The sequence below is a fragment of the Nanorana parkeri genome, unplaced genomic scaffold (assembly GCF_000935625.1).
Source record: "Nanorana parkeri isolate BGI_ZX_2015 unplaced genomic scaffold, ASM93562v1 scaffold265, whole genome shotgun sequence".
In the NCBI taxonomy this organism is placed as follows: domain Eukaryota; kingdom Metazoa; phylum Chordata; class Amphibia; order Anura; family Dicroglossidae; genus Nanorana; species Nanorana parkeri.
The window spans coordinates 762872-775774 of record NW_017306533.1 but is presented as its reverse complement, the minus strand read 5'-3'; the positions used below and the strand labels follow the sequence as shown (position 1 = coordinate 775774).

Below are 12903 nucleotides of genomic sequence, written 5' to 3'. Positions count from 1 at the left end.
CTCCCTACTGGCTGAAAAAAAGAGACCCTGTCACCAAGTAACAAAATTTCAGGTAAAACCACAGAAAAGTACTTGTAGTGTTTATGCTTTTCATAAATGATTTATAAAGCTGCTGGGGAAGGAGTGAATGGAAATACTATAGAACATGGGTAGGCAACCTCCAGCCCTCCAGTTTTGGCAAAACTACAAATCCCATAATGCCTCTGTCTCTGGGAGTCATGCCTGTGGCTGCCAGAGTCTTGCAATGCCTCATGGGACATGTAGTTCCACAACAGCTGGAGGGCCAATATTGACTACCGCTGCAATAGAGTGTCATGTGAGTGACAGTTCTAAGTCTGCTGACATTGCATCATAAGCTGGCTGTGCACTACAAAAAAATTCCGCTGTTTCTGCTACATTAGACAAAATTCGAGCTGTGGGTGGCCCAGCCAGCATCACCCGGCTTGGCAAAATTGTTGGCTGAACAATGACTCTAGGTAGCCAAGCAGCAGCAGTCACTGTTTGGGTAGTCCGACAGCCACTCCGCCCACAAAGCCACATCATCCATTCACAGATCCTTTGGCAGGATCTCTGCATGAAAGAACTACAAATCCCATCAGTCACTGCGGCAAAGGGACTTGTAGTTCTCAATGAAATACAAGTGTGGTGACATTACTGCACTGTTACTTAAAGTGACATTAAAGTCACCCCCCCTTCCCCCAAAGCTAGTGTAGGGACTTACCTTAAATGATGCCTCTTGATCCGATCATTTTCTTCTTTCTTGTAGTTTTCAGAAGTCCCTCTAGCGCTTGTGCCGGTCTCTGATCCAGCGCTGACTGCTGCGTCTTCTTTGTCCCACGGTGTCTGCCTGGCTGCGTGCATTGACGTACCTTGTGTCTCTCCTGTTCTCCCAGCCGAAGATCTCTACTGCGCATGCACCCGCCCCAAGATCCATTTCAAGCCCCAGTGTCCTTTCAAGCCTGAGGAAGGGGACCCTGTGTGGCCCCGAAACTGTATTTGTTTTGACATGAAGCTTCAATAAACTGACATGTTCTTCACTTCCATATGGTGTGCTGGTGACATCTTTAACATGCCTCATGATCCTTCACGGCCCCTCGAGAAGCTTCAGATCTTTAGGCGGGAGTGAGCGGTGGAGACACAGGTAAGTAATAACCTTTTTCGTAACTTCTTTATTTTTTTTATGTTTTTGCATATTTCTTCTGATTGCTGACAGTAGATATATGCAAAAAAATGTTTACTTTTACTTTAAGGTACGGACAGGGACGGGCAGGAGAATCTGCAGGAGCCAGAGCATTGCTCCCATAATCCACTAGTCACGGCTGCAATGATTTTCTGGCTTCTATGCAAAATACTAATAAATGCACAATTTTTCTTTTATGAATATGTGTGAATTTATTTTTTTACCTGAAAAGGTGGACTTTGTTTTTAAAGGAGAACTATGGCCTCACCCTTTTTAGCCATAGTTCTCTTCAGAGTGACAGAAGGACATATACTAATACCCCCTTGTGACCCAAGACTCAGTACAGTGCCCGCTATATGCTGAGAGCTGCAGCCGGGATGGATCGTGACAATACAGTCGAGATCCACCCTGCTAGTTGATTGACAGCTGTCTCTGGCTCTCTGTGCTCTGCTAGTTGATTGACAGCTGTCTCTGCCTCTCTGTGCTCGTACCTTCCCCTGTCTGTTCCCCCAGTCAGTGCTGGAGGATCGGAGAAGGGAGGGAGGGAATCTCTGCAGGGAGAGGATCGGGAAGTCAGCGATCGGCGGTGTGTGTTCACTGACTTCCCCATCAATAGAGCCGACCTATGACAGCTTCAGTGTCAGCTTGAGTTATGGGATGAGTGTTTTTCACTCGCCCCATAATTCTTCTTTAAGATGGCAGCTTCCAGCGGCAGTCTCAGGGATTTTGGATGTCTACACAAGGGAGGCTTGTATAGGTAAATCACATACATAAAACACACCTATAATGTTGTTAAAGAAAAACTCCAGGCATATGAATTTGTGACCCTTGTAGTGGGGCTACCCCGGCAATGCAAGGGTTAAGTGCTCACTTTTGTCTAGGGAGCTAAAATATACTCATCCGAGCTGCGATCCCGGCTTCCTCCTAGACTGCTCCCTATAGCCTTGCTCCCCCTCTGCTTCTGCGGTCTAAGGTCCTGTGAGTCATAACTTCCTATACAGTGTATACGGATATTCCATCGCTGGAGCAGAGGAGGAGTGGGGCTGCAGGGACCCATCTAACAGCAATCCATGATCGCAGTTTGAGTGAGTATAACTTTATGTTAGCACCCTAAACAAAAATAAAACACTTAACCATTGCAGTGCAGGGGTAGTCCGACTGCAAGGCTTACGTTTTCATATTCTTTTTAAATGAATGGTCTGGTGACATGGTCTTTATATAGTAATGTAGAAAGTATCTGTTATCTAAGGTAAAAACTATCAGCCTATATGCTTTACAATCACACGTCACAAGTACAACCCGGAACACATTGGAGAAAGGACTTCCGGGTGGAGCAAGATGGCGGCGCCCAGTTGGTAGCGTGTTGCAGTGTAGCGATTGCTATTGGCAGGTGCGGTATGGCGGGTCTCACGTTATTTATCCGGGGTCTTCCCAACGATGCGAACACTGAGAGGCTGGAGCAGATCTTCGGTGACAGCGGACCGATCAGACAATGCTTCGTGGTCAGAGACAGAGGTAATGCCGGGCACTGTACGAGCTGATCTCCGGGTATGGCCGGTCCCATGCTGGTAGCTGTTCCCCTTTGCTCGGGTCATATTGCATTGCAGAACGCACTGACCGTACAGCGTGAAGAGGGTTTTCATTTGTTATGGCTATTTCTGGTCTGTCTCCTGTGATTTGCTACTCTCAGATCCTCCAACAAGACCCTTATATCATGATAGGGATGATGAATGAAGAAACAGTAATTTGCATAAGTAAACTGTATGTGCTGAAATAGCACATCGCACCACCACCTCGCACAGACCTTATAACCCAAGGTGGGTGGTGCGGATATACAAAAATCCTGTCGTGAAGAAGAAATGTTTCTCACAGAATATTTTCCTTTACACTCTGTTTTGGAGTTCCCATTACTTTTTATTTGGCGGCAGTGGTCACCGGGACAAATGGGTTAATCCATCTAGCCAGGACATGGACAGCAATAAAAACTTGAAGGGTGTTCTGATCCATCTTCAATCTACCTCTCTAAAACTACAAAACAGTTTTTGGCTATAAGTGCACCTCAAAGGAGAATTATGGAGAGAGTGAAATGCACTCACCCCCATCGTTAGAGCTGACGTCTGACGCTGCAGCTGTCACATGTGGACTATATTGATCGAGAACTGAGCGATCACATATCGCAGATCGTTCAGTTCCCGATCTTCTCCCTGCAGAGAGCGGTGACTGTCAGTCACCCTCCCTGCAGGGATTTCTCCACTCCCTTCTCCTCTTGGTTCCCCCAGTGCTGACTGGAGAGATAGGCGGGGACAGCTGGCTTTGCCTTTAGAGATGCAGAGCCAACTATCAATCAGACAGCAGGGTGGATCCCAACAATATTGTCGGGATCTTTCCCAGCTGAAGCGGGGCCCTGAGCTGTAAGCATATAGTGGGCAGTAGCCTGCTATATTCTGAATTTCGAGTCACAGGAGGACATTTGTAAATGTCCTCCTGTGACCCTAAAGAGAACTATGGTCCACAAAAAGGTTTGGTCATAGTTCTCTTTTAAAGGAGAACTATGAGGTGAGTGCTTTTCACTCACCTCATAGTTCTAGCCGACCTGTGACAATGAGACTGTCACAGGTCGGCTCAGTAGATGGGGAAGTGAGCGAACACATACCGGCGTTCGCTCACTTCTCGATCCTGTCATGGCTCTCTGCCGTGACAGGGGAGGGTCCCCGCTCTGATCCTCCAGCGCTGACTGGCGGAAAGGGGCGGGTACAGCTGGCTCTGCCTCTAGATAGGCAGAGCCAGCTGTCGCTCATGCAGCTGGGCGGATCCAGACATAATTGTCGGGATCCGCTTCAGCTGTGGCGTACAGCTCGCGGTATACTGAGCTTAGGGTGACGGGAGGACGCTAGTTTGTGTCCTCCCGTTACCCTAAGGAGAACTATGGGGAAAAGCCCTAACCCCATAGTTCTCCTTTTAAGGCATCAATTTATAAAACGTTTGCAAAGCTTAAATCTCTGTGTACTGCATTCACAGTTCTTTATGGGCACTAGATGAAGTGAGGAGCATAAGAATATCAAGCCAGGCTTGCTGTAAATTCTTCCTTGACTCCTGCTATCAGTGCTTATTGACAACATTGTTTTCACTGAGTGCGTCCCAGATGCTGTTACATGTACAGAATAAATTTACTAATCTGACCTGACATCTGTTATCGATCTGTGACCAGCGCACCTGCACAAAAGGCTTAAGAGTTTGTCTTGGCTCGTAGACTGAATAAATAACCTCATCCATCTCTGATTGTGTTGAACTCATTACGTTCTGAGAAGTCTCTTTCAGTAATGGATAAAGTTGTTTTCTCCGAGGTAAAATGTGTGTTGAGGTATTCTTGAACTCCACAAAGAAAATATTCAATTTATCACACAATGGTTTGCAAAAGTAACTGATAACGGACTATCATCTGATGGGCATCTACATTGCAAGAGACAGTCACATAGGTTTTTGCACCCTACTTCAGCTACAGTGTAGCTCTCTGTAATTATTGTTGCCTTTTAGTGCCCCAAACATTCTTCAATAACTGCACCAAAACTGTTGAACCCATCTGGAATTGGTGCAAACTAGTGTAGGAATCTTTTTTGATTCTTTTGTATGATTCTGTAGGATAGTCACACAGGACTGTTAAGGAATTGGGATTGGCTCCTGGCCAGGCTGAAGTCAAATCTTTCTATGAAGCATTCTTTCTGAATCCAGATAGGGCACACAGAAGTCAAATTAAGGGATCTTGAATGTGCTTGTTAGTCACAAATGGGGCTTTCGCTTTGGCAGTGTTAGTTTGGACGCACTCATGTACTAAAGCAGTGTTTCTCATCCTTTTTCCAGTCACGGCACCCTTTAAAAGTTGGCATACTCTCGTGGCACCTCAGTCCAAAATATAAAAAAATTTACATATAAAAATGCAAGTTATGTGTGATCCCTCCAAAACCCATACCAGACCCTTATCTGGGATAGGGGTTTGGTATGGATTTTAAAGGGGGACCCCATGCAAAAAACAACAAAAAGTAGGGTTCCCCATTCAGATCATATTCCCTTTTTTTTTCACAACCGAAGCCCCTCTTTTATATCAGGAGCCTTCTTTACATCAGACGCCCCCTTCCTTCACATCAGGAGCCCCCATTTCATATCAGAGTCTCACCTTTCACATCAAGAGCTCCCATCACATCAGTCCCCCCCTTCACATCTGAGTCCTGCATCCCATCAGGCAGCATGGCAGAGGCAGAAGGCAGAGCAGGCCTGGATGCAGGCAAACTTCTGTCCCTTTCTGAATGGATCCCACTCTCCCTGGATTAGCGTCATTCATTTACATGCTGCTGACGGCCAGCTCACCTGCACCATAGAAAGGTATGATGCTGTATGAAAATTTCAAGGCACCCCTAAGGAAGCCAAAAGGCACCCAGGTTGAGAAAGACTGTACTAGAGGTCCACAGTAAAAGTGATTCTGAAGGGACCAGTCTAGGAGCCAGCCGAGAATTATTCTATAAAATCTTACTTGTACCTAATAGTACCAGTGATGATGATTACATTGACAGTCTAATGCAGGGTTGGACTAATTAATATGGAATCCAGGAGCCAGCAGGATTTTTTTAGGAGCCAGCTCCTTTGACGACAATAACTAGAGGAAAACCTTAAAAGTTGTGTGCCATTTGTACATTTTAAGGAGCTGTGGCTGCCTAGCTTGTGGGATTTGTCCAGCCCTGGTCTTATGAACAGATAACTGGGACATACTGGGCAATTCATTGGGAGTCTAATTGTAAATAGGTGAAGAACCCCTGGTCTATAAGTTAACGATTTTCTTTTGCCTGTATAGTGATCATTTTATCATTTGCCTTTTGAAAACCCAAACCTTTTTATATCTTCAATTTAGATGCAATCACTTATTCTTTCAGGTACAGAAAAATGTCGTGGGTTTGGTTATGTCACATTTTCCATGCTGGAAGATGCCCAGCGAGCAATGAAAGAAATCAAGGAATACGATGGGAAGAGAATTGAGGTCTTGGTTGCCAAAAAGAAGCTCACTGATAAGGATAAGAAATCAAAAAGCAAAGGTGCGCCTACTTGTGATTAAATAAACAAAAACACAATTTATGTACCTTTTAGCTAAGATCTTTGTGGCCGATAAAATGCAATGTTTTCTTACAAAACGGTGCCCATGAATTTGATACTTTTTTCAGAAACTGCTGACACCTCGGTGGAAAAGAAGCCTAAAGATGGGAAAGGACAATACAAGAAAGCAAGACTTATCATCCGAAACTTGAGTTTTAAGGTTCAGTATTAGAAAAAAAAAAAAGAAGCATGGTATTTCAAATATAGAAGCTAGGTTACTCTCCGGTGTGAGGAGAATTGACCATTGTTTGTAGTGATTGGTCACTGAAAAAATTCATGGTATATGAATTTATACAGCAGAATGTACTAACAAGAAACTACTTCAAGATCACACTATAGTGTTCTGCATTCACATACATGTTTTTATATGTGTTCAATTGTGTTTTCCTGCACCTTGATGCATTTTTAGTGCTTTAAATGCAGCGCAATATATGCAAACGCATTATTTTCTGTGTAGTATGAATCCTGCCCATGTAGTAGGGATGCACCGATACTTTTTGAGTACCAGTGCCAATATTTGGCATTTTCATGAGAACTACCGGGGTTGCAGCTGGGACCTGGCTCTCGTGTTCCACCACTGTCCTGAAATCATTACTCTGTATTGTTTCAGAAAAACGGTCACATGACAATAAACAAAAATGTATCAGTACTTGCAATACTGGTATCTGTGCATCCCTTTTATTTATATTTATAAAAACAAAATCGTACATTAAAACAGAGATGTACAAATCCCAGGAGCTCCGTGTGCTCCTTACAAATGACAGCTGCTTCCTAACTTTTGAATTTTTCTCTAGTCTAGGAGCTTGAAAAGTATCGGTGCATCTCTACAATGTAGTATTTATCTGTAGCATTCTTTCTTATCTAATGAAAGCTGCAAGCTAAAAGTCTTATTAGCATATAACACCTTCGTGAGTATGGATTGCTGGCCGTGCCTGTTGACGTTGCTTTTTCTTCAACAGTGTTCTGAAGAAGATCTCAAGAAGCATTTTTCTGTTTTTGGAACGGTGCTGGAGCTGAACATCCCAAAAAAGCCAGGTTTGCCCCCTCTTAACTTATGCATGTCATTGGCAAGTCTGTTTCCAATGGTCAAAGTAGCCGTTGGCTGTTGAATACATCAGTCTATCCAGAGCTGTATTATCGGTTTACTGTGCCCTAAGTACACTTGGGTCATGACACACCTTGTAAGAGAACAACATTATTCAACACTTGATCAGTGCTACACAAATTGTAATCTGTGAAATGTTGACAGAATCCACTCTTTGTTTTGCACAAAATGTTAAACACAAAGATATTTAACAAACTTGCCTCTTGATTGACATGATTGTGTGTGTTCCCATGCAAAAAAGTGTCTGTTTTATATTTTTATATATATATCTAAATAATACTTTTATATTTTTGACAGCGTTCATTTTAGTGGTACCGATGTGCTGTGCCTTTTCTAAATATTTTTACTATTAGTATGTGCCAGGTGCTCTTCTGTTTCTTTAGCCTTTGCCAAGGTTATGTTTCCAGGGGAGCATTCGACATAATAGCATCGGGGGGATGAGCAGTTACTCACACAAAACTGGGAGGATAAGCTTGCTGACATCAAAAAGTAACTTCACTCTCACCTGGGAGCTTGGACACCTCCCCACATAACTCAAATAGGGTGTCTCTGTGCCTTCATGGCACATGAGATGACAGTGTTATGCCATGCTCTGATGTCAGAGCGGAATATAGTTATTTTTGCATACTTACCTTGGCTGTAAGGCTCTGCAGTGTACCTTACAAGATTTCAGTTCATGTGTATATCTGATAGGCTTCATATAGGGAGCATTGGCAAAAAGCAAAGAAAAAAAAATCTGCATTTCCATGTAGTGTTGCCTTTAGAAAGCATTTATGGTGCCTCTAGAAATTCTGCCACGGCAGATTTTCCAGCACTTCTGTATTCTAAAACTCCTCATTAAATTGGACAATATGGGGAGGGAAGAAGCAGTTTAAATCCTTTTATATGAGCTGCTGATATGAATATATTGTCAGCATTATACAGCTAGTCTCTTATATTGTTCATTCTCTTAGATAACCTTTTATAATGTAATTTTTTTTTTCCAGACGGGAAAATGCGAGGCTTTGCCTTTGTGCAGTTTAAGAACATGTTGGAAGCCAGCAAAGCACTGAAAGGCACAAATATGAAGAGTATAAAAGGTAGGCATATTATTAAATAACTGTAGAATATGTGGTAATATCCTGAACTGTGTTCATCGTAAGAATATACAGTAATTATTATAAGCACTTTAAAGTGTACCTTGACTGTGGTAAACCTTCAAGACTGACATTCTTTGGAGGTCCTTACATTAGAGCTAAATCTTATTGGATACCCCCAGGATCCATGAAAGCTAGGGGGTGCTCTTATACACAAATAGTTGCCATCTGGTATTTGGCAGAGAGCCGTGACAGGATCGAGAAGTGAACGAACGCCGGTATGTGTTCGCTCACTTCCCCATCTACTGAGCCGACCTGTGACAGTCTCATTGTCACAGGTCGGCTAGAACTATGAGGTGAGTGAAAAGCACTCACCTCATAGTTCTCCTTTTAGTCGAGAACAGCGTGTTTTTGGGGTGGGTACAGCCAGATGTTAGCATTCTGCTGCGGCCACTCGCCCTGTATAATGTCAGGCTCAGAGGCTCCACAGCCGTCTGCATGTATTTGTACATGGAGTGAATACCTACAGTTATGAATAGTTGAGCTTCCATGGATGGAAACAGTCTACACACAGCCCCGTTCATCTATCCCTAGGCGCATGTAATTGCCCAGGGATTACATGTGAGCAGCCGCAAACAGTGACGACCTCCCATTGATATAGAATTCTGTCTGCAACTGCACATAAATCGCTGGCACTCCAGAAATACACTGTTCTGGGTGGTGTGCGGCCAGGAACCGCCCTGTGAATAAGTCCTTAACCCAAAGTTGCAAGGATTGTTTACATTAACTGTGCATAGTCCATAGACCTCCTTGAACAAATTAGCAATTGTTGCCAACAAGTAGGTTGCTTGGAATTGGATCTAATAGGTATTACACTGGCAAGAAGACAAAACAAGGAATTGTATTTTCCTTTTATTGAACCACATTTATTACAAAAAAGAAACCATTCACTATCATATATCATAAAATTCCGGAAATGTATGTGTTGAAAATGTTTAACTTGATGATATGTTAAACTGTTGGCTGTGTGTATGATGTTTCAAAAATATATCTTCTGTGTTTTGTAGATCGGACGGTCGCTGTTGACTGGGCTGTAGCAAAAGATAAATATACAGCTACCCAGGGAACAACTTCCAATGGTAAGTCAGTATTGTGGAATTCCATGTTTCCAACTCTGTACACATTTTTGTTTTAAACCTGTTCCTCTGGGCATTCCCTGAATCTTTGCTCTCTTAAACAAAGTGAGTGGCAGAATCTTCAACATTTAACCCATTTTCTGGGTATGGGATACCTGGTCCAATGCTGCGGTTCCACCCAGCAGCTGCCATAGCCTTACTGTGTCCCAGGGATGTCCACAGCAGGTATGGGATGGGGGGAGGCAGGCATGTTGGATGCTTTAGAGTCTGCTGACGGCCATAGCAATTAAAGAAAAGAAAGGTCCCAGGAATGGATCTCTGGACAGGTTAATTATTTTCTTTTGCTGTTTTTTTATTTTGGTCATTGACTCTCTTTAGGAACATAAACTTTGCAGTAGCCATTACTGAATGTTGAGTGCTTTTGCTTGGTTTAATACTGTATATTGTTTTTTAAACTAATACATAGCTTAAAAGTAAATTCTTCACTTTGAGGTGCAGGGTAATAAATATAATGGCTTCCAAGCAGTTGGTGTGTTATGATTTGACTTGTGAAAGTAAAAATATGTCCAGGCTTACTTGTGAAAGATTTAGATCTCTGCTCTTATTTAGTTTACCTTTTTAGAGTGTGACTGTTGACCCTGGGAGTTGAAGGTGAATGGTGTCTTTATGGTCTGACAATTGCTGTTCTGCCTAACCTCATATTGATAACACTCGGGCCTCCTGAGTGTGTGAAAAGCAGTAGTCCTGTAAATCGGAAGAATGTAAACAACTATAGGGCTCTGATACTCTTCAGATACTGGAAAATACAGTGGAAGGAATTTATCAAAACTGGAGCAGACAAAATCCAGAGCAGCTATGCATGGCAACCAATCAGCTTCTCTCTTCAGTTTTTTCAGTTAAGATTTGAAAATGAAATCGAGAAGCTGATTGGTTGCCATGCATAGCTGCTCCAGATTTTGTCTGCTCCCGTTTTGGTAAATTTCCTTCAGTGTGTGTGCATCACTTAATGAGACTCTGTCATCAAGACTGAAAAACAAACTGCAGTAGATATAAAGTATAGGCATTGAAAAACTATCCTGTCACAGATGAATCCTGGCCACTATCTGAAAATGCCAAAGCTTACTCCTGCCATGACAGGATGGGTTTGGGGGGTTGCTGCAGATTGGTGCATGCACTTATCACATGCAGTATTTTTATAAAAAAGAAAAAAGTATTTATGGCCATTGAAAGAGCAGAAACTATCATACCCGAGTATGTTTCTTAGCTTCCAGAGTCATTACAGAGACAAATTTAAAGTGACACTAAACTCAGGAGTTAAAGCTCCTGATGGGCTACAATCTTCTTTTCATTTGACCATTCTGCATTGAGATTGTAGTCCATTACGGGAGCGAGCTTGGAGCGGTGGCTACTTTACAACACAGGGACTATGGGGAACAAAAAGTAGTCACCCTCCAGAAGGAAGGACAGTGTCCGCACCAATTCAGAGATGATTTGAGGATCTACAGCCGAGTGATGCACAAATTGGACTGTAGATTCAGTTTCTTGCATACCCCCCTTCATGACTGGTTCTCTTTAGGTTTCTGCAAAATTTATAGATGTGTTTCTTTCAGAAACAAAGAAAAATAGCAAACCAGAGGAGAGTGATAATGATAAAGAAGAAGCAGAGTCCTCCGAAGATGAAGGAAAAAAGTCAGTGAAGAATGAAGGCAGTTCTGCAGAGCAGGAGGGTGATGCATCAAATGATGAAGACGACAGTGAGCAAGAAGAGCCAGAGGAGGAAAAGAAACCTCCTAAGGCAACAAGTAAAGTGCAGAAACTGTAAGTGCAAAGAATGTAATGAATAATAGATTGCAGTGTATGTTGTAATGAATACTTTAAATTTAATTTATTTGTCATTATCCTAAGGCCTGAAAACTAAAATATATTTTTTAGTCGAAAGAAAGATGGATATTATAAAAATACTGTAAGAAATTATATAGATTATCATTTTTTCTTCTTCTTTTGAGTCAACAGGTGGAGCTTTTGGCTTCTTGTTACGTTTAAAGGCTGCCTGTTTCTTTCTTTTGATGAAAGTCCCCTTTTATCTATTTATTTTTATTTTGCCTCAAACAAAGTAGTTTCTGTAGTAGTAGTGTTCTTTTAGCTAAGCCTATGTGCCGTGTAAGTTCTTGAGTTTCGTGTGTGTTTTAAATAACACATCTACAGTTAAAGGTTTGACTTAAAATGAGCAACTACAATAAAATTCAATACCCTCATATGTAAACAAAAGATGCATGGGCAAAGATCAGCATAGACACAGCTTTGTAACTGTTCTTGAATATATGCCTGGTACTCTACATGAACATAATAACCGAAACACGAAAACCCTAAAATCAAGTAATTGTATTTTATGGGGCAAAGAATGGCACCTTCAATATTTCTAGCATGTTCTTAATAAAAAGGCTAGCGAAATAGGCTTTAAAATCAGTCTGTGCGTTGATTCCTCCATACAGGTCATTTTAATGTTAAATACATTTTAAATGTATCTCAAACATCCATCTACAGCCTGCCAAATAATGTCAGCAGTGAGACCATTTAATGTGATGCTGTCACTGTTTGTAAATAAAACAAAAAAATTAACTTCCACCATCCCTACAAAGGAAGCCAAGAAATACTTCCCTTTGCCCTCTGCCACTTTTATGAACATCCAATCTTTGCAGAAGAATGGTCAGCATTAGACACTACTGGGAGTGTCGGATCCTGGCATCTGCTACAGTAAGGGACCAGGCCTCTAGCAAGCTTAGACGAGGCATCATTTGGCAGGACAGGTAAGTATCTACTTGAAGACCGGGGTGTTTATACCCCCTTCCTGTCCAGGCCATTTTTCAGTATTCAGCGCTGCGGTCCTTTGACATTTATTCAGTCATGCAACACTGTACTGAAATTAATTTTATACAATTTTTTTGGAACAGAGCTTTATTTTGGTGGTATTTAATCACCACTGCGGTTGTTAAATTTTTTTTTAACTGTAAAAAGAAAAACGTATTGTAAATTTTCAAACAAACCCTCAGTTTTCCCTATGCTACGAAACATTTATTACCCAATTATTTTTGTAAAATTCAAACGATGGGGTTAGGTTGGGTAAATAAATGGAAAACGTTACCAGCGCACCCCTATGACTTGTGTCAACAATCCGTCTTTATTGATGCAGGCTGTCAAATAATGATTCGGGGCCACGCAGGGGCCCCTTCATCAGGTTTTAATTATATAAAATATATATATTTATAT

The 12903-nt window shown here is 42.0% G+C and overlaps 1 protein-coding gene across 1 annotated transcript in view; it reads left to right on the top strand.

Moving 5' to 3' along the window:
* The first annotated feature begins 2507 nt into the window (after positions 1–2507).
* Positions 2508–12903, top strand: part of RBM28 (RNA binding motif protein 28) — a 23634-nt gene continuing 13238 nt past the window's right edge. Inside the window, exons 1-8 of the mRNA XM_018557069.1 lie at positions 2508–2695; positions 6103–6261; positions 6388–6479; positions 7279–7354; positions 8411–8503; positions 9568–9639; positions 11247–11454; positions 12336–12443. Of these exons, the coding sequence (XP_018412571.1) occupies positions 2578–2695; positions 6103–6261; positions 6388–6479; positions 7279–7354; positions 8411–8503; positions 9568–9639; positions 11247–11454; positions 12336–12443 (926 nt within the window). The 5' untranslated portion in view covers positions 2508–2577. The remainder of the gene's footprint in view (positions 2696–6102; positions 6262–6387; positions 6480–7278; positions 7355–8410; positions 8504–9567; positions 9640–11246; positions 11455–12335; positions 12444–12903) is intronic.